Below are 21,724 nucleotides of genomic sequence, written 5' to 3' on the forward strand. Positions count from 1 at the left end.
ACAGTGTCACATACAGATAGAGCGGAGCGTGGAGAGGAGGAGCTGGGGGGCTACAGTGTCACATACTACAGATAGAGCGGAGCATGGAGAGGAGGAGCTGGTGGTCTACAGTGTCACATACAGATAGAGCGGAGCATGGAGAGGAGGAGCTGGGGGGCTACAGTGTCACATACTACAGATAGAGCGGAGCATGGAGAGGAGGAGCTGGGGGGCTACAGTGTCACATACTACAGATAGAGCGGAGCATGGAGAGGAGGAGCTGGGGGGCTACAGTGTCACATACTACAGATAGAGCGGAGCATGGAGAGGAGGAGCTGGGGGGCTACAGTGTCACATACTACAGATAGAGCGGAGCATGGAGAGGGGGAGCTGGGGGTCTACAGTGTCACATACAGATAGAGCGGAGCGTGGAGAGGAGGAGCTGGGGGTCTACAGTGTCACATACAGATAGAGCGGAGCATGGAGAGGAGGAGCTGGGGGGCTACAGTGTCACAGATAGAGCGGAGCATGGAGAGGAGGAGCTGGGGGTCTACAGTGTCACATACTACAGATAGAGCGGAGCATGGAGAGGGGGAGCTGGGGGGCTACAGTGTCACATACAGATAGAGCGGAGCATGGAGAGGAGGAGCTGGGGGGCTACAGTGTCACATACTACAGATAGAGCGGAGCATGGAGAGGAGGAGCTGGGGGTCTACAGTGTCACAGATAGAGCGGAGCATGGAGAGGAGGAGCTGGGGGGCTACAGTGTCACATACTACAGATAGAGCGGAGCATGGAGAGGAGGAGCTGGGGGGCTACAGTGTCACATACAGATAGAGCGGAGCATGGAGAGGAGGAGCTGGGGGGCTACAGTGTCACATACAGATAGAGCGGAGCGTGGAGAGGAGGAGCTGGGGGTCTACAGTGTCACATACAGATAGAGCGGAGCATGGAGAGGAGGAGCTGGGGGGCTACAGTGTCACATACAGATAGAGCGGAGCGTGGAGAGGGGGAGCTGGGGGGCTACAGTGTCACATACAGATAGAGCGGAGCATGGAGAGGAGGAGCTGGTGGTCTACAGTGTCACATACAGATAGAGCGGAGCATGGAGAGGGGGAGCTGGGGGGCTACAGTGTCCCATACAGATAGAGCGGAGCATGGAGAGGAGGAGCTGGGGGTCTACAGTGTCACATACTACAGATAGAGCGGAGCATGGAGAGGAGGAGCTGGGGGGCTACAGTGTCACATACAGATAGAGCGGAGCATGGAGAGGAGGAGCTGGGGGGCTACAGTGTCACATACAGATAGAGCGGAGCGTGGAGAGGAGGAGCTGGGGGGCTACAGTGTCACATACAGATAGAGCGGAGCATGGAGAGGGGGAGCTGGGGGGCTACAGTGTCACATACAGATAGAGCGGAGCATGGAGAGGAGGAGCTGGGGGGCTACAGTGTCACATACTACAGATAGAGCGGAGCATGGAGAGGAGGAGCTGGGGGGCTACAGTGTCACAGATAGAGCGGAGCATGGAGAGGAGGAGCTGGGGGTCTACAGTGTCACATACTACAGATAGAGCGGAGCATGGAGAGGAGGAGCTGGGGGGCTACAGTGTCACATACAGATAGAGCGGAGCATGGAGAGGGGGAGCTGGGGGGCTACAGTGTCCCATACAGATAGAGCGGAGCATGGAGAGGAGGAGCTGGGGGTCTACAGTGTCACATACTACAGATAGAGCGGAGCATGGAGAGGAGGAGCTGGGGGGCTACAGTGTCACATACAGATAGAGCGGAGCATGGAGAGGAGGAGCTGGGGGGCTACAGTGTCACATACAGATAGAGCGGAGCGTGGAGAGGAGGAGCTGGGGGGCTACAGTGTCACATACAGATAGAGCGGAGCATGGAGAGGGGGAGCTGGGGGGCTACAGTGTCACATACAGATAGAGCGGAGCATGGAGAGGAGGAGCTGGGGGGCTACAGTGTCACATACAGATAGAGCGGAGCATGGAGAGGGGGAGCTGGGGGGCTACAGTGTCACATACAGATAGAGCGGAGCATGGAGAGGAGGAGCTGGGGGGCTACAGTGTCACATACTACAGATAGAGCGGAGCATGGAGAGGAGGAGCTGGGGGGCTACAGTGTCACATACTACAGATAGAGCGGAGCATGGAGAGGAGGAGCTGGGGGTCTACAGTGTCACATACTACAGATAGAGCGGAGCATGGAGAGGAGGAGCTGGGGGGCTACAGTGTCACATACAGATAGAGCGGAGCATGGAGAGGAGGAGCTGGGGGTCTACAGTGTCACATACTACAGATAGAGCGGAGCATGGAGAGGAGGAGCTGGGGGGCTACAGTGTCACATACTACAGATAGAGCGGAGCATGGAGAGGAGGAGCTGGGGGGCTACAGTGTCACATACAGATAGAGCGGAGCATGGAGAGGAGGAGCTGGGGGGCTACAGTGTCACATACTACAGATAGAGCGGAGCATGGAGAGGAGGAGCTGGGGGGCTACAGTGTCACATACAGATAGAGCGGAGCATGGAGAGGAGGAGCTGGGGGGCTACAGTGTCACATACTACAGATAGAGCGGAGCATGGAGAGGAGGAGCTGGGGGGCTACAGTGTCACATACTACAGATAGAGCGGAGCATGGAGAGGAGGAGCTGGGGGGCTACAGTGTCACATACAGATAGAGCGGAGCATGGAGAGGAGGAGCTGGGGGCCTACAGTGTCACATACTACAGATAGAGCGGAGCATGGAGAGGAGGAGCTGGGGGGCTACAGTGTCACATACAGATAGAGCGGAGCATGGAGAGGAGGAGCTGGGGGTCTACAGTGTCACATACTACAGATAGAGCGGAGCATGGAGAGGAGGAGCTGGGGGGCTACAGTGTCACATACAGATAGAGCGGAGCATGGAGAGGAGGAGCTGGGGGCCTACAGTGTCACATACTACAGATAGAGCGGAGCATGGAGAGGAGGAGCTGGGGGGCTACAGTGTCACATACTACAGATAGATCCAGGAGAATGAGAAGTGAATGGTCACCTTTAGATTTGGCGGAGAGGAGATCATTAGAGACTTTAGTCAGAGAGTTGTCAGAGAGGTAACGGGTTAGGCGGGAATAGACCAGACGTTCCAAGAGTTTTGAGATAAAAGGGAGATTAGAGACAGGTGGATAGTTGGCAGCACAGGAGGGGTCTAGGGAGGGTTTATTCAGTAATGGAGTGATGACGGAGTGTTTGAAAGTCGAGAGGAAGATGCCAGAGGAGAGGAAGAGGTTGAAGATTTTAGTAAGGTAGGTAGTGACAACAGGATAGAGACTGGACAAGGTGTGAGAGAATAGGGTCACTAGGGCAGGTGGTGGGGCGAGAGGAGGAGAGGAGTCTGGAGACTTCCTCCTCTGTCACTGGGTCAAAGGCTGAGAGGGAAGAGGAGGAACAGTGAGAGGGAATAGGATTATTACTACCTGGGGAATGGGAGATGATCTGGCGGATTGCGTCTACTCTCAGTGTCTGACAGCATCTTTACTTGTGTGGATAATGTCCATGCACACCGTTGTTATTGGTGCTGGTTGATCCAATTGACCATGTATTAGTATATAACAACCGCACTCCACTCCAGAGTTCTTGCTTATTTAGCCATCTTTTTATTCAAGTACAGTTCTTTATATACATAACAGATATGATGCATTCATAGTAGTTAGTATACCCAATCAGCAGCCGGGACCTCACCGGTAATGACACGCTGCAGCGATCGCGCTGCCGCGTGTCATTAACTCCTTAAACGCCGCTGCGCCACCGCGGCGTTTAAGTGTAAGTGACAGGGGGAGTCCAATGTCACTTACCGATCGGGACCCCCGCAGTGTGACTGCGGGGATCCCGATCGGTAAAACGGACTGCCGGAGGTCTCTCACCTGCCTCCGTGCGGTCCGATCGGCGATGTGCTGCACTAAGCCTGCACAGGCAGGCTCAATGAGCAGAGCGCCGATAACACTGATCAATGCTATGCCTATGGCATAGCAATCATCAGTGTAGAGATCAACCTAGTGTATGTAAAAATCCCCCAAAGGGACTTCAAATGTGTAAAAAAAAAAAAAAAAAGTTCAAAACACTATTACACTACCCCAAACCCCTCCCCCAATAAAAGTTGAAATCACCCCCCTTTCCCATTATATAAATAAAACATATAAAAATAAATAAGTAAACATATAATATACCGTAGCGTGCGTAATTGTCCGATCTATTAAAATATAACAAGCATCATTGTGATCGGTAAACGGCGTACACGAAAAGAGGGAAAAAAGTGCGCAGATTACCGATTTTATGTTACATTATATATTAAAAAAAAATCAATAAAAAGTTATCAAAACTTCCGATCTTCACAAATATGGTATTAATAAAAACTAGAGATCATGGCGGAAAAAATGACACCCCATACAGCCCCGTAGGTGAAAAAATAAAATCGTTATAAGCGTCACAATAGGCCCATTTTATTTATAATTATTGCCAAAAAAAAGATTTCATTTAAAAAAAATATATATATAACATTAGAGAATCTGTGTAACCTGCATGTGGTTGTGTTCGGACTGACCTATAGAGTAATGGTGTCATGTCGCTGTTACCATATAGTGCATTACGTACACACAGGAACCCCCCAAACGTTACCATATTGCATTCTTATTTACGATTTCACCTATTTATATCTTCATAAATAATATATTTGGAATTCCATCATACATGTTATGGTAGAATGAAAGACGCCATTACACAGTACAACTATTCCTGTAACAAATAAGCCATTACATGGCCTGTAGATAGAAAACTGAGAGTGCTGGAGCTCTTAGAAGGGGAGGAGGGAAAAACGAAAGCACTAAGATCAAAATTTGCGCGGTCCACTGGGTCATTTTGGGCCTGGTCCTCAAAGGGTTAATTAGGAGAAACCATCCTTCACCATCCTTTACTATATACAACTTGTACAGTAACCACCACTATACAATTGTTGGAACTGGTCTATGTCCCCCCACATGTAATACAGTATATCAGGCATTGCAGGGGTAGGCCGCTCCACATACTCACACTAGAATTGTGAACAAAAGGGGAATATATTCCCAGAAGAATCAAAGAAAAGCCTGATGAAAAAGAATAAAGCATGTGATGAATAGTAATACCAACATAATCTGTAGAATCACCCACTCTATCTGGGTATATCATACCTGTATCATGTAATAGATGGTGTGCAGATGGCGGCCGGAGCGCTGTACGAGCGTCCAGCTCCATCTTATATAGGGCCACATCCCTGTCATGTGACTGGGACTTTGCCGCGTCAGTATGACGTAGCAGTCACGTGATCGGAGTGACTTCCGACTCATGTGCTCAGAGTAATAGATGTTGTTTATACATGTGACTCTCGTATGCTGCACCAGATCCCATTCATATAGCTGATATCTATTGTGTTAACTATAGCCATCTCATGTCTGGCGCATGCACACCGCAGTTCTTCTAACACTTAGCTAAAAGGATGAAAAGCATATAGTATTCTGTTAGTGGTACTATTATCTATAGAGGCTTCTAGCATGATATGTAACATATTATAGTCCCCAACCAATAATGAATGATAATGAAATTATATTTAGGGGGAAAAAAACAAAAAACTATAAAATATAAAAATAAAAATTATAAAATAAAAATAAACATGTATATAAAAAATATATTTTATACATACACATATATATATATATATATATATATATATATATATATATATAGAAAAAATATAGAAAATTGTAAAAAAAATAAAAAAGGTTACAAAAGAAAAAATAAGATTAAAAAACCAGATAATATATAATATAGTGGTTAGAATAGTATTTTTTGTCTCGGATATTAGTATTGGATGTTGTGAGTATTAGGTATTAATGGAAACTAATTATGACTTATGAAAGATAAATTAATGAAAGCAATAAAAGATGGACAAGAAGAAAGAAAAAGAAGTAAAGAGTCATGTAGATAGCGGTGTGTAGCTGCCACCATACCCTGCATGGAACTGCCATCATCATCATCATCATATGATCTATAATAAAGAAATAAAATGAACACTGTTCCATATATTGTTGTATTCCCAAGTTGATATGGAAGTCCCGTTCCCTGTTCAGTCCATTAGGGTTAAGAGTTCGTAGTCGGTGTAACCAGTAGGATTCACAGCTGTATCCTATCGCCTCCCCTCCTCGGTTTTGCACCTGTCCCAAGATTTGATATCTAAGCTGCGAAATTGAATGTCCTTTTTCATCAAAATGATGTGGGATAGGTAACAGATTGTTTTTACATCTTATCGTGGATTTATGTTTCGTCAATCGATCCCGTATTCTCTGAGTCGTCTCTCCCACATAAGCGAGTCCACATGGGCACTTTAGCAGATATACTACAAAGGATGAGGTGCAAGTATAATATCCCCTTATTGGGATCTTTTGTCCTGTATGCGGATGGGTAACATAATCACCTCTAATAACGGAAGAGCAATGGCTGCATGATAAACAAGGAAATGTTCCTGCCTTTCTAGGGGCTATGACTCCCTGTACTGGTTTGTCACTAGACGACCTATATCTGCCCGGATGATCTTGTCTCGGATATTCCGTGAACGTTTGTAACATGTCAGCGGTGGAACTTGAAATTCTGGAATTTTGGGAAAGGATTCCTCTAGGACAGACCAATGTTTTTTTTTACTAAACCATGTATCTTTGGCATTAAGGGATGCAAGCTATTTGTTTGGGTTTCGGTGGTTTTGGTGGTTGTGGATTTGTAACGTATTCTCGTTCTGAATCTAGAAGAGCTTTAGGGTAGCCCCTTTGGATACATTTTGTGGACATATCATCCAACCTTTCCGATAGTTTCTCTGGGTCAGAAACAATACGTTGTACTCGTCTAAACTGTGAACGTGGTAATGATCTCTTTGTGGGTAGACTAATGGATATATATATATTATTATCTACAGATACCTGGTTGAAAAAGGTCATTCGACCGAAACGTCCCTGATTGGGTATACTAACTACTATGAATGCATCATATCTGTTATGTATATAAAGAACTGTACTTGAATAAATAGATGGCTAAATAAGCAAGAACTCTGGAGTGGAGTGCGGTTGTTATATACTAAAGCATCTTTACTTATGGCAGACCGTGCTCTGTGAGCATACGCCTCTCCTGTGACCAGCACCCAATGTGTGATGAGAGTTGTAGTTATTCCATCCTCACACCCAGGAACATTTGTGCAGCATGAAGCAGGGTTTATGGATTTAGCAGACCATATATTATGTGGTCACAGGGGTTCACATATTTATACCAAAAGGAAGTTTATGCCTTTCTTGTGGACTGTATGTTATGTTCTTGATGTGACTGACATCTAGTGGCCAGTGCTGGCATTGCAGCTATATGCTTAATATGTCTGACATCTAGTGGCCAGTGCTGGTATTGCGTCTTTCATTCTCACGGTCTTATGTGTTGTATGTGTATGCTATGTGCTTGATGTGACTGACATCTAGTGGCCATTCCTGGTATTGCAGCTATATGCTTGATATGTCTGACATCTAGTGGCCAGTGCTGGTATTGCGTCTTTCATTCTCATGGTCTTATGTGTTGTATGTGTATGCTATGTGCTTGATGTGACTGACATCTAGTGGCCATTCCTGGCATTGCAGCTATATGCTTGATATGTCTGACATCTAGTGGCCAGTGCTGGTATTGCGTCTTTCATTCTCACGGTCTTATGTGTTGTATGTGTATGCTATGTGCTTGATGTGACTGACATCTAGTGGCCATTCCTGGCATTGCAGCTATATGCTTGATATGTCTGACATCTAGTGGCCAGTGCTGGTATTGCGTCTTTTATTTTCGCAGTCTTGTGTGTTGTATGTGTATGCTATGTGCTTGATTTGGCTGACATCTAGTGGCCACTGCTGGTATTGCGTCTTTGATTCTTGTTTTCTCTTCCCAGAGATTCCCCGTCTGGACCTGGCAACCGATCTGGAGAGACAATACTCTTGTGTCATGCATCACTCCATCACGCACAACGGCTACCTCTACAAGACCTCGTCTATGACCAAGCTGGTCACGGACAGGAAGGCCAAGGAAGGTGAGTGATAGCGTGTGAGCCAGTAGATCTGCATGTAGACATCACAGTCCGGATTACTGGATTCCCCGGGATCCTGTATTACCACATTGCACTGCTTACACTTTCTTGGTACTGTCACACTGCAGAGTTCAGCCGCCGCTGGTGCGTCCTCAATGACGGGACCCTCAGTTACTATGAGAACAACCACAGCTCCACCCCAAACGGGGAGATCCGCATGGATGAGATTGTGTGTGTGGCCGTCATCCCCCCAGACACCCACGGGTGAGGACCCCCTCCTTATTCTGTCCTTTCCCCCTTTAAATCCTCGGGCATCACTGAGAGTCTCGATCCCTCTCCCTCCTCAGGTATGAGAGCACCTTTGAGATCTACACAAGGTCGGAGAGACTCTACCTGTTTGCTGCGGATACCATGGAGGAGGCCAGGGAATGGATTAAATCCATCACTAAGGTACCGAGCCCTCGCTGTGCTGCACTTTGTATCAGGGCAGTGTTGTCTCCAGCTCCTTCCTCTCTCAGCATGCTACCTGCTGAACACTGCCACAGGCAGAGGAGCAGACAGGGAATGAATGCAGGTGCAATGTTCTGCAGCAGCTCTGGCAAAGGGGAAGCAGTGCATTCTGGGCATTGTAGTACTGAGCTCCTCTTCAACCATGAAAGGACATGGTAGGGGATTACAGACCCACAAAACATGGCTGATTGTTGGCTTTAGAGCTGGAGCAGACAGGTAAGTGATGCTTTACACTTCCCTGACCCCTCATAAAACGTCTCTGCTTTTCTTTTTAGTGTTTTCTGCCCCCGAAGGCGGAGGAGCTCCTGAGTTATGACTTTGACCGGATTGGGAGGCTGCAGTTCCGAGAGGGTCGGAGTCTGGAGCGGACGCGGTTGGGCTGGTTCTCCCTCTGTAAGACCTACCTGTACACCTACGTGGAAGACAGGGAGACGGTGGAGGTCATCAACCTGAAGAAGCTCTCCGAGCTGTGTGCGTCTGGGTAACCAGTCTGTGATGTCACCAGACAACAGGGGGCAGGGGGGATGAACACGGCTTCGGCTCTGGGTAGTTCCTGTCATGGACAGAAGTGGCAGCAGAGAGCACTGTGTCAGACTGGAGAGAATACACCACTTCCTGCAGGACATACAGCAGCTGATAAGTACTGGAAGACTGGAGATTTTTTTACATAGAAGGAAGCTGTTTGGTGGAATGACACCTATCTACCTCAATATGGCTGACAGGAAGTAGATGTCGCAAAGGGAGAAGGAGAAGACACGTAGGGGGTGTCTGGGAGGACTCAGGGGGTGTCTGGGAGGACTCAGGTTGTTACTGGCAGGGGGGTGTCTGGGAGGACTCAGGTTGTTACTGGCAGGGGGTGTCTGGGAGGACTCAGGATGTTACTGGCAGGGGGTGTCTGGGAGGACTCGGGTTGTTACTGGCAGGGGATGTCTGGGAGGACTCAGATTGTTACTGGCAGGTGGTGTCTGGGAGGACTCAGGATGTTACTGGCAGGGGGTGTCTGGGAGGACTCAGGTTGCTGCTGGTAGGGGGTGTCTGGGAGGACTCAGGTTGTTACTGGCAGGGGGTGTCTGGGAGGACTCAGGATGTTACTGGCAGGTGGTGTCTGGGAGGACTCAGGTTGCTGCTGGTAGGGGGTGTCTGGGAGGACTCAGGTTGCTGCTGGTAGGGGGTGTCTGGGAGGACTCGGGTTGTTGCTGGTAGGGGGTGTCTGGGAGGACTCAGGTTGTTCTTCCTGGCAGGGGTGTCTGGGATGACTCAGGTTGTTCTTCCTGGCAGGGGTGTCTGGGAGGACTCAGGTTATTACTGGCAGGGGATGTCTGGGAGGACTCAGGGGGTGTCTGGGAGGACTCAGGTGATTACTGGTAGGGGGTGTCTGGGAGGACTCAGGGGGTGTTTGGGAGGACTCAGGATGTTACTGGCAGGGGGTGTCTGGGAGGACTCAGGTTATTGCTGGTAGGGGGTGTCTGGGAGGACTCGGGGTGTCTGGCAGTAATATATGATTAGTAATGTTGGCTTCTTGGTCTTTGCAGCCACAAAGGATAAGGACAGTTTGGTGCTGGTGGAGAAGGGCAGGTAGGTGTCACCGTAGACTCCGCTCCTCCTGTTATTCTCTATATATTATCTCTCTGTATCTTATATACATGTGTATATATATATCCCAGGACAACGTACATCCTGATGGAGAGGAAGCTGGACTTCACCGGCTGGACTGCGGCCATACAGAAGGCGAGCAACACGTCCGGAGACACGCTGTCCGACCAGCAGCTGACCGACTCTGACGTCCCCTGCATTGTGGAGAAGTGTATCCACCACATCTCAAGTTTCGGTAAGTTATATATCGTGGGTGTGGCTTCACTGGTCCAATCTGTGATGGGTGGGCGGGGTTTCATCGGTCCAATCTGAGAGGCGTGGGTGTGGCTTCACTGGTCCAATCTGAGATGGGTGGGCGGGGTTTTACTGGTCCAATCTGAGAGGGGTGAGCGGGACTTCATTGGGCCAATCGGAGAGGGGGGCAGGGCTTCATTGGTCCAATCTGAGAGGAGATTGGTGGGGCTTCATTGATGCAATCTGAGAGGGGGTGGGCGGGGCTTCATTGCTCCAATCTAAGAGAATGTGGGTGTGGCTTCAGTAGTCTGAACTAAAGGGAGGTGGGTGTGGTTTCGTTGGTCTAATCTGAGAGGAGGTGGGTGTGGCTTCAGTAGTCTGAACTAAGGGGAGGTGGGTGTGGTTTCGTTGGTCTAATCTGAGAGAAGGTGGGTGTGGATTCAGTGGTCTGATCTGAGAGGTTATAGGTGGGCAGCAGTGATCCAGTCGAATATATGGGCGGGGCTTTTGTTGTTCCCTCTGAGAGGATGTGGGTGGGGTTTCAGTGGTCCGATCTGAGAGAATGTGGGTGGGGCTTCAGTGGTCCGATCTGAGAGAATGTGGGTGGGGCTTCAGTGGTCCGATCTGAGAGAATGTGGGTGGGGCTTCAGTGGTTCTGAGAGGTTAAAAGCAGGGCTGTAGTGATCCAGTTCAAGATATGGGTGGGAATTCAGTGGTCCAATCTGAGAGCATGTGGGCGGAACTTAAATGGTTTGATCTGAGAATGTGGGTGGGGCTTCAGTGGTCCAATCTGAGAGGTTATGGGTGTGGTTTCAGTGGTCCGATCTGAGAGAATGTGGGTGGGGCTTCAGTAGTTAGATCTAAGAGGTTATAGGCGGGTCTGCATCGATCCAGTTAAAGACGTGGGTGGGGCTTCTGTGGTCCAATCTGAGATGATGTGGGTGGGGCTTCTATGGTCCAATCTGGGAGGATGTGGGTGGGGCTTCAGTGGACCAATCTGAGGGGTTGTGAGCGGGTTGTTTGCCACAGACTGACATCCTATGATGGATCCTCAGGGGTGGAATCTGAAGGGATCTACAGGAAGAGTGGACAGAACTCCAAGATCACCAATCTGCTGGAGGCGCTGAAGAAGGACGCCCGGAGCGTGATCCTGACAGAGGACGAACACGTGGACAATGTATCGGACGCCCTCAAGAGGTTCTTCAGGGGCATCGTGGAGGGGGTGTTTGGGGATCACAGTTTGCAGTGGCTGCACGTCACAGGTGAGACTCCGCCCCCGTAGTACCTGTCATCCAGGGGTCACATGATGTCAGAGCCTCACATCTCGTCTTTTCCAGGTATCAAAGATGAAAATGAGAGAGTCCTGCACTACCAGGAGCTGCTGCAACTTCTGCCCCCTGTCAACCGGGCCACGCTGAAAGCCTTAATGCGCCACCTGTACTGGTGAGTCGAGACGTGCCATACCCGGACACATTGATGTCTCGCTCCTCTCTCACGGGATGTCTCTTCTTTGTAGCATCCAGCACTTTTCTGACATCAATCAGATGAACATTCACAATCTGGCCATCGTGTTCGGCCCCACACTCTTCCAGACCGACGGACAAAACTACAAGCCAGGCCGAGTGGTGGAGGACCTGATCTCCTTCTACCCGCGCATATTCAGTGTACGTAGGGTTAATGATCAGGACGGCCATGTTGGGACTGGGTCAGACGATACAACGTATATAAGGGAAAGCTGATTGTTGCCGGCTGTTGTCACTTCCTCACTGTTCTCCTCCTAGGTGGATATTCAGGAGATCCAGAAGCAGCTGGACATCACGTCCACCATTTTGAAAGTGCGCAAAGACAACCATACGAAACGTAGGGTGAGTGAGCAGCAGTTAAATCAGCCAGCGCCCATTCACATTACATTAATAAAACCGTCTGGAGAGACGTCACCAATAGATGAAAGATCTTGAATGCAGTAAGTGGCTTCTGTCCAGGAACCATCTTACAGCGATCAGAGAAATCACTCATCTTTCAGTCTGAAGCATGGAATAAAGATGTCTTCTCTGTCTCACAGGGCTGGGATTTCATCTGCACCGTCTATCTGAATGAGAAGAAGGAGGAGTGTGAGCAGAGCGTCCATGTGAGTGAACCTGGCTGAATACTAACATACAGGACCTAACATACAGGACCTGGCTGACTAGTAATAAACAGGACCTGTCTGACTAGTAACATACAGGACCTGGCTGACTAGTAATAAACAGGACCTGTCTGACTAGTAACATACAGGACCTGGCTGACTAGTAACATACAGGACCTGGCTGACTAGTAACATACAGGACCTGGCTGACTAGTAACATACAGGACCTGGCTGACTAGTAATATACAGGACCTGGCTGACTAGTAACTTACAGGACCTGGCTGACTAGTAACATACAGGACCTGGCTGACTAGTAACATACAGGACCTGGCTGACTAGTAACTTACAGGACCTGGCTGACTAGTAACATACAGGCCCTGGCTGGCTAGTAACATACAGGCCCTGGCTGACTAGTAATATACAGGCCCTGGCTGACTAGTAACATACAGGACCTGGCTGACTAGTAACATACAGGCCCTGGCTGACTAGTAACATACAGGCCCTGGCTGACTAGTAACATACAGGCCCTGGCTGACTAGTAACATACAGGCCCTGGCTGTCTAGTAACATACAGGACCTGGCTGACTAGTAATATACAGGACCTGGCTGACTAGTAACGTAACATACAGGACCTGTCTGACTAGTAACATACAGGACCTGGCTGACTAGTAATAAACAGGACCTGGCTGACTAGTAATAAACAGGACCTGGCTGACTAGTAATATACAGGGCCTGGCTGACTAGTAACATACAGGGCCTGGCTGACTAGTAACATACAGGACCTGGCTGACTAGTAATATACAGGACCTGGCTGACTAGTAACATACAGGACCTGGCTGACTAGTAACATACAGGACCTGGCTGACTAGTAACATACAGGACCTGGCTGACAAGTAACATACAGAACCTGGCTGACTAGTAATATACAGGGCCTGGCTGACTAGTAACATACAGGACCTGGCTGACTAGTAACATACAGGCCCTGGCTGACTAGTAACATACAGGACCTGGCTGACTAGTAACATACAGGACCTGGCTGACTAGTAACATACAGGACCTGGCTGACTAGTAACATACAGGACCTGGCTGACTAGTAACATACAGAACCTGGCTGACTAGTAACATACAGAAGCTGGCTGACTAGTAACATACAGGACCTGTCTGACTAGTAACATACAGGACCTGGCTGACTAGTAACATACAGGCCCTGGCTGACTAGTAACATACAGGACCTGGCTGACTAGTAACATACAGGCCCTGGCTGACTAGTAACATACAGGCCCTGGCTGACTAGTAACATACAGGACCTGGCTGACTAGTAACATACAGGACCTGGCTGACTAGTAACATACAGGACCTGGCTGACTAGTAACATACAGGACCTGGCTGACTAGTAACATACAGGACCTGGCTGACTAGTAATATACAGGACCTGGCTGACTAGTAATATACAGGACCTGGCTGACTAGTAATATACAGGACCTGGCTGACTAGTAACATACAGGACCTGGCTGACTAGTAATATACAGGACCTGGCTGACTAGTAACATACAGGACCTGGCTGACTAGTAACATACAGGACCTGGCTGACTAGTAACATACAGGACCTGGCTGACTAGTAACATACAGGACCTGGCTGACTAGTAACATACAGAACATGGCTGACTAGTAACATACAGAACATGGCTGACTAGTAACATACAGGACCTGGCTGACTAGTAATATACAGGACCTGGCTGACTAGTAACATACAGGACCTGGCTGACTAGTAACATACAGAACATGGCTGACTAGTAACATACAGGACCTGGCTCACTAGTAAGATAAAGAACTGATTCTGTTCTAGACCAAGTTTGTTGTTAAGTAATAACAATAGATTTTCTGTGATTTTAGATTGCAGTCACAATGACGGCTCAAGAGCTGACAGAAACGCTGCTGGAAAGGAAGAACATCCGTGTGAAGGAGGGGGAGTACTGGATCTGCTCAGAGGTGGACGACTCAGCAGAGTTAGGTGCGTTTCTCCAGACGGCAGACTCAGCTCTGCTGAATCCAGGTCTGAGTTCTTTAATCCAGTATTAGAAAATGGGTGCAGTGAGCAGTCTGGCAACTAGAGGGCACTGCAGTATCCTAAGCTGCAGACTGACTGAGCTAAGCTGTAGTACTCCATAGTTGTATTGGACAAAACAAATAGCTTTACCTGTGTTTGTATTGACAGAGCGCCCCCTGCATCCCTCCGAGAAGGTGCTTCCCATCTTCCACTCTCAGGTCAATAACAGCAGCCACTTGATTGTAAAGAAAGACCTACACATGGACGCCATGCTGTATTATATCAGTGAGTAGTCGCTGACCAAAGCCTGCTGCATGCTAGATGTAGAAACCACTGAAGCCTCTTCCTTCCTACAGAGAGCCGGACGAGCGATACAAAGACCGGGAATATGGCGTACCGCGAGGAAAGGAGTCTACTGCCGTTTGGTGCCGGTTTTCATGATCGATACTTCATGCTGAACAGCAGCATGCTGCGGATGTACCGAGAAGTGAGGGTAAGTATGAGCAGAGCACGGCCCCCATATGAGGAGACCCCGGTATTAGCTTCATTTACAATCCTTTATTACCCAAACTTCTTCCAATGCAGCAGACCCCATGTTCTCCTCATCCCTGGACAGTATGAAATACAGGGGAGAACCATCCCGAGCTGAGCTCTGATTGATGAAATAATAAAGCATTATAATACTGCCCCCTATATATAATAATATAACTACTATAATACTGCTTCCTATATACAGGGATATAACTACTATAATACTGCTTCTATATATAAGAATATATCTACTATAATACTGCTCCTATATACAGGAATATAACTACTATAATACTGTCCCTATATATAATAATATAACTACTAAAATACTGCTCCTATATACAGGAATATAACTACTATAATACTGTCCCTATATATAATAATATAACTACTATAATACTGCTCCTATATACAGGGATATAACTACTATAATACTGCCCCTATATACAGGAATATAACTACTATAATACTGCTCCTATATACAGGGATATAACTACTATAATACTTCTCCTATATATAAGAATATATCTACTATAATACTGCTCCTATATACAGGGATATAACTACTATAATACTGCCCCTATATATAATAATATAACTACTATAATACTGCTCCTATATACAGGAATATGACTACTATAATACTGCCCCTATATACAGGAATATAACTACTATAATACTGCTCCCTATATATAATAATATAACTACTATAATACTGCTCCTATATACAGGAATATAACTACTATAATACTGTCCCTATATATAATAATATAACTACTATAATACTGCTCCTATATACAGGGATATAACTACTATAATACTGCCCCTATATACAGGAATATAACTACTATAATACTGCTCCTATATACAGGGATATAACTACTATAATACTTCTCCTATATATAAGAATATATCTACTATAATACTGCTCCTATATACAGGGATATAACTACTATAATACTGCCCCTATATATAATAATATAACTACTATAATACTGCTCCTATATACAGGAATATGACTACTATAATACTGCCCCTATATACAGGAATATAACTACTATAATACTGCTCCCTATATACAGGGATATAACTACTATAATACTTCTCCTATATATAAGAATATATCTACTATAATACTGCTCCTATATACAGGAATATAACTACTATAATACTGCCCCTATATATAATAATATAACTACTATAATACTGCTCCCTATATACAGGGATATAACTACTATAATACTTCTCCTATATATAAGAATATATCTACTATAATACTGCTCCTATATACAGGAATATAACTACTATAATACTGTCCCCTATATACAAGAATATAACTACTATAATACTGCTCCCTATATACAGGGATATAACTACTATAATACTGCTCCTATATACAGGAATATAACTACTATAATACTGCTCCTATATACAGGAATATAACTACTATGATACTGCACCTATATACAGGAATATAACTACTATAATACTGCTCCTATATACAGGGATATAACTACTATAATACTGCTCCTATATAAAGGAATATAACTACTATAATACTGCCCCTATATACAAGAATATAACTACTATAATACTGCCCCCTATATACAGGGATATAACTACTATAATCTTGCTTGATCAATTCACATACAGAATTCTGATGTGTTTTATGCAGCCGAGAGGTACTAGTATCAGCCATAGGTGTGAGGTGCAGCACTCTTTTTCTTCCCTGAACCATAACTACTATAATACTGCTCCTATATACAGGAATATAACTACTATAATACTGCTCCTATATACAGGTATATAACTACTATAATACTGCTCCTTATATACAGGAATATAACTATTATAATACCGCCCCCTGTGCACAGCAGTATGATGCAGACATATATGTAGGCTATTGTGCTTGCAGTACCCTGTGCGGGCAGACGCCATGTTGCTGCACAGTCTAGCTTTGCTCTCAGCTTCTCCTATGTGTTGTGTAACCGTCGTCCTTTGTTAAGCAGAGCGCCAAAGATCCCAGCTTGTTCCCGGATGACTGGAGTGAGGTGAGAGGCCTGTGGGTGGCGCTGTGTGTGGTTCCTGCCTGGTGCGGGTGATGGACTCCCTGTCTTGTGTGTCACTTCCCACTGGGTCTATGAGACGCTCACAACCAATCATTAAACGGCTTCATGTACATGGGGAGCAGGAGAGCAAGAGAACGCTGTGATTTCTGCTGCATTTCTATATGTGTATTACATCATGTCTCATCCTCCAGAGCTGCACTCACTATTCTGCTGTTACATCATGTCTCATCCTCCAGAGCTGCACTCACTATTCTGCTGTTACATCATGTCTCATCCTCCGGAGGTGCACTCACTATTCTGCTGTTACATCATGTCTCATCCTCCGGAGCTGCACTCACTATTCTGCTGTTACATCATGTCTCATCCTCCAGAGCTGCACTCACTATTCTGCTGTTAGATCATGCCTCATCCTCCAGAGCTGCACTCACTATTCTGCTGTTACATCATGTCTTGTCCTCTAGTGCTGCACTCACTATTCTGCTGTTACATCATGTCTCATCCTTCAGAGCTGCACTCACTATTCTGCTGTTACATCAGGTCTCATCCTTTAGAGCTGCACTCACTATTCTGCTGTTACATAATGTCTTATCCTCCAGAGCTGCACTCACTATTCTGCTGTTACATCAGGTCTCATCCTCCAGAGCTGCACTCACTATTCTGCTGTTACATCATGTCTTGTCCTCTAGTGCTGCACTCACTATTCTGCTGTTACATGATGTCCCATCCTCCAGAGCTGCACTCACTATTCTGCTGTTACATCATGTCTTATCCTCTAGTGCTGCACTCACTATTCTGCTGTTACATGATGTCCCATCCTCCAGAGCTGCACTCACTATTCTGCTGTTACATCATGTCTTATCATCCAGAGCTGCACTCACTATTCTGCTGTTACATCAGGTCTCATCCTCTAGAGCTGCACTCACTATTCTGCTGTTACATAATGTCTTATCCTCCAGAGCTGCACTCACTATTCTGCTGTTACATCAGGTCTCATCCTCCAGAGCTGCACTCACTATTCTGCTGTTACATCATGTCTTGTCCTCTAGTGCTGCACTCACTATTCTGCTGTTACATCATGTCTCATCCTCCAAAGCTGCACTCTCTCTTCTGCTGTTACATCATGTCTCATCCTCCAGAGCTGCACTCACTATTCTGCTGTTACATCATGTCTTATCCTCTAGTGCTGCACTCACTGTTCTGCTGTTACATGATGTCCCATCCTCCAGAGCTGCACTCACTATTCTGCTGTTACATCATGTCTCATCCTCCAAAGCTGCACTCTCTATTCTGCTATTACATTATGTCTCATCCTCCAGAGCTGCACTCACTATTCTGCTGTTACATCATGCCTCATCCTCCAGAGCTGCACTCACTATTCTGCTGACTTCTTGCAGTCTGACTGACCTGTGCTGATGGCCAGCTCCCAGTGGTTTAGCACTAGCTCTGTGCTACACATCATGGGCTGCATTGCATTGTGGGGAATGTAGCTGGTCTTGATGTGAGCAGAGACTGAACCCCTCCTCTCTGGTCACAGCTGAGGGTTTGTTACAGTTGCTTCCAGCCTAGATACTCGTCAGTTAGATACACACATCAGCAGGGCGTATCTCTCTCCTGTCGGGTTAGTTTGCTGCAGTGTAGAAGAATCTAGACCAGATACTACACTAGACGCTACTGTAACAGACCCTCAGCTGTGAGAAGTAGTGCTGCAGGGAGGGGACAGCAGGCAGAGGTGGGGATAGGCTGCAGAGGATGTATCTGTGCAGTGATGGAAACTCTGGCGCCTCCTGTAGGTTACTGGTGGCATCCTCTCTGGTGTATGTACTCAGGTGGTAGTGTGCGGTGCAGCAGATCTGAGTGTGATACACGGCACATTGTGCACCACCAGCCTGTGAGTACTACCAGCCTGTGAGGACTCCGCTACTGCTGAGGGTGCACCACCAGCCTGTGAGTACTCCGCTACTGCTGAGGGTGCACTACCAGCCTGTGAGTACTCCGCTACTGCTGAGGGTGCACTACCAGCCTGTGAGTACTACCAGCCTGTGAGTACTCCGCTATTGCTGAGGGTGCACTACCAGCCTGTGAGTACTCCGCTACTGCTGAGGGTGCACCACCAGCCTGTGAGTACTCCGCTACTGCTGAGGGTGCACCACCAGCCTGTGAGTACTCCGCTACTGCTGAGGGTGCACTACCAGCCTGTGAGGACTCCGCTACTGCTGAGGGTGCACTACCAGCCTGTGAGTACTCCGCTACTGCTGAGGGTGCACTACCAGCCTGTGAGGACTCCGCTACTGCTGAGGGTGCACTACCAGCCTGTGAGGACTCCGCTACTGCTGAGGGTGCACTACCAGCCTGTGAGTACTCCGCTACTGCTGAGGGTGCACTACCAGCCTGTGAGTACTCCGCTACTGCTGAGGGTGCACTACCAGCCTGTGAGTACTACCAGCCTGTGAGTACTCCGCTACTGCTGAGGGTGCACTACCAGCCTGTGAGTACTCCGCTACTGCTGAGGGTGCACCACCAGCCTGTGAGTACTCCGCTACTGCTGAGGGTGCACCACCAGCCTGTGAGTACTCCGCTACTGCTGAGGGTGCACCACCAGCCTGTGAGTACTCCGCTACTGCTGAGGGTGCACTACCAGCCTGTGAGTACTCCGCTACTGCTGAGGGTGCACTACCAGCCTGTGAGGACTCCGCTACTGCTGAGGGTGCACCACCAGCCTGTGAGTACTCCGCTACTGCTGAGGGTGCACTACCAGCCTGTGAGGACTCCGCTACTGCTGAGGGTGCACTACCAGCCTGTGAGGACTCCGCTACTGCTGAGGGTGCACTACCAGCCTGTGAGGACTCCGCTACTGCTGAGGGTGCACTACCAGCCTGTGAGGACTCCGCTACTGCTGAGGGCGGCTGCAGAATGACAATAACTGAGCTGTTTGTGCCGCAGAGTCACCGGCCGGAGAAGGAGTGGTCGATAAAGAACCTGAGCGTGCAGCTGGGGGTCCGGAAGAAATACCGACCACCAAAGAGGTACCAGATCCTACAGCTCATCTGCAGAGCATTGCACCACCCTACACACTGCAGAGCATTGCACAACCCTGCACACTGCAGAGCAATACCCTACACACCTGCAGAGCATTGCAAAACCCTAATGGTCCATTTACACAGACAGATTTATCTGACAGATTTTGGAAGCCAAACCCAGGAATGGATTTGAAAAGAGGAGAAATCTCAATCTTTCCTTTATGACCTGTTCCCTGTTTATAGTCTGTTCCTGGCTTTGGCTTCAAAGATCTGACAGATAAATCTTTCTGTGTAAACACACCATAACACTGCAGAGTAATGCACAACCCTATACACCTGCAGAGTAATGCACAACTCTACACACCTGCTGAGGATTGCACAACCCTATATACCTGCAGAGCATTGCTTAACTGCGCACACCTGCAGAGCATTGCAAAACCCTAATGGTCCATTTACACAGACAGATTTATCTGACAGATTTTGGAAGCCAAACCCAGGAATGGATTTGAAAAGAGGAGAAATCTCAGTCTTTCCTTTATGACCTGTTCCCTGTTTATAGTCTGTTCCTGGCTTTGGCTTCAAAGATCTGACAGATAAATCTTTCTGTGTAAACACACCATAACACTGCAGAGTAATGCACAACTCTACACACCTGCAGAGGATTGCACAACCCTATACACCTGCAGAGTAATGCACAACTCTACACACCTGCTGAGGATTGCACAACCCTATACACCTGCAGAGCATTGCTTAACTGCGCACACCTGCAGAGCATTGCACAATTCTACCTCCTGACAGATACATAGTGATATATCCTGCAGATGATTCCACCTCTGCCCCCTCCTATACACCTGTCTCCGCTCGGCCCCCTGGGTGCAGCTTCCGATTTGTTCCTAGTGGATACTGCTGCTGTGTTGGCTGCCTGTGATTCCGGCCATCACCACTGGGTGGCAGTAGAGCTATGTGAGTGATTTGTGACCTTTCCGCACAGATCTGACAATAAGCAGCTTTGTGGTGATTCGGCCTCGATCACGATTGGTCGTCACACATTGTAGAAGAATAAGAGATGTTTACGGTGACGGCGCGGCAGCCAGACGTGGCTCTGTCCCTGGCGCAGCGTGTTCTTCTGTTACCTGCCAGAGTTGTTTGTGTGCCCTGTATACAAGGACGGGCGATCAGCGGGTGTGGGTGGGCACAGACGCTCTGTGTCATGGAAACGCTGCCAGTTGCTAAGACACATGAAGGCCGTGGTTAACCCCTTGTGTTCTGCGCCTCTCATTACTCAGGCCCCCCCATGGTGCGGCCGCTAATGGAGAATGTCAGCACCGCCAGCGCCTCATCCTCCACACAAGCAGCTCACCTCTTTTCCCCTGAATTCTTTTCTTCTGCGCTTCCATGGTAACAGGCGGCGCTGAGACCCCCCCAACCTCTCCGCCTTTCACGGTCCCATTCATGTAGGGGAAAGTTTTGTTCTTAGTATACAGCAAAGACTACAATGTACAGT

General features: G+C 47.7%; 1 protein-coding gene across 6 annotated transcripts in view; it reads left to right on the forward strand.

Annotated features, from left to right (window-relative positions):
- The window catches only part of ARAP1 (ArfGAP with RhoGAP domain, ankyrin repeat and PH domain 1), a 99,087-nt gene that overhangs the window by 70,219 nt on the left and 7,144 nt on the right, over positions 1 to 21,724 (forward strand). For 5 of the 6 annotated variants that reach the window (XM_069969435.1, XM_069969436.1, XM_069969437.1 and 2 more), the window contains 16 exons: positions 7,960 to 8,097; positions 8,223 to 8,358; positions 8,442 to 8,544; positions 8,880 to 9,075; positions 10,137 to 10,179; positions 10,269 to 10,432; positions 11,487 to 11,693; positions 11,769 to 11,874; positions 11,948 to 12,095; positions 12,213 to 12,296; positions 12,494 to 12,559; positions 14,450 to 14,567; positions 14,772 to 14,888; positions 14,960 to 15,096; positions 17,144 to 17,185; positions 20,144 to 20,226. In XM_069969435.1, the coding sequence (XP_069825536.1) occupies positions 7,960 to 8,097; positions 8,223 to 8,358; positions 8,442 to 8,544; positions 8,880 to 9,075; positions 10,137 to 10,179; positions 10,269 to 10,432; positions 11,487 to 11,693; positions 11,769 to 11,874; positions 11,948 to 12,095; positions 12,213 to 12,296; positions 12,494 to 12,559; positions 14,450 to 14,567; positions 14,772 to 14,888; positions 14,960 to 15,096; positions 17,144 to 17,185; positions 20,144 to 20,226 (1,888 nt within the window). The remainder of the gene's footprint in view (positions 1 to 7,959; positions 8,098 to 8,222; positions 8,359 to 8,441; positions 8,545 to 8,879; positions 9,076 to 10,136; positions 10,180 to 10,268; positions 10,433 to 11,486; positions 11,694 to 11,768; positions 11,875 to 11,947; positions 12,096 to 12,212; positions 12,297 to 12,493; positions 12,560 to 14,449; positions 14,568 to 14,771; positions 14,889 to 14,959; positions 15,097 to 17,143; positions 17,186 to 20,143; positions 20,227 to 21,724) is intronic. The other variant, XM_069969439.1, reaches the window with a different exon arrangement.

Source organism: Dendropsophus ebraccatus, chromosome 5 (assembly GCF_027789765.1).
Source record: "Dendropsophus ebraccatus isolate aDenEbr1 chromosome 5, aDenEbr1.pat, whole genome shotgun sequence".
In the NCBI taxonomy this organism is placed as follows: domain Eukaryota; kingdom Metazoa; phylum Chordata; class Amphibia; order Anura; family Hylidae; genus Dendropsophus; species Dendropsophus ebraccatus.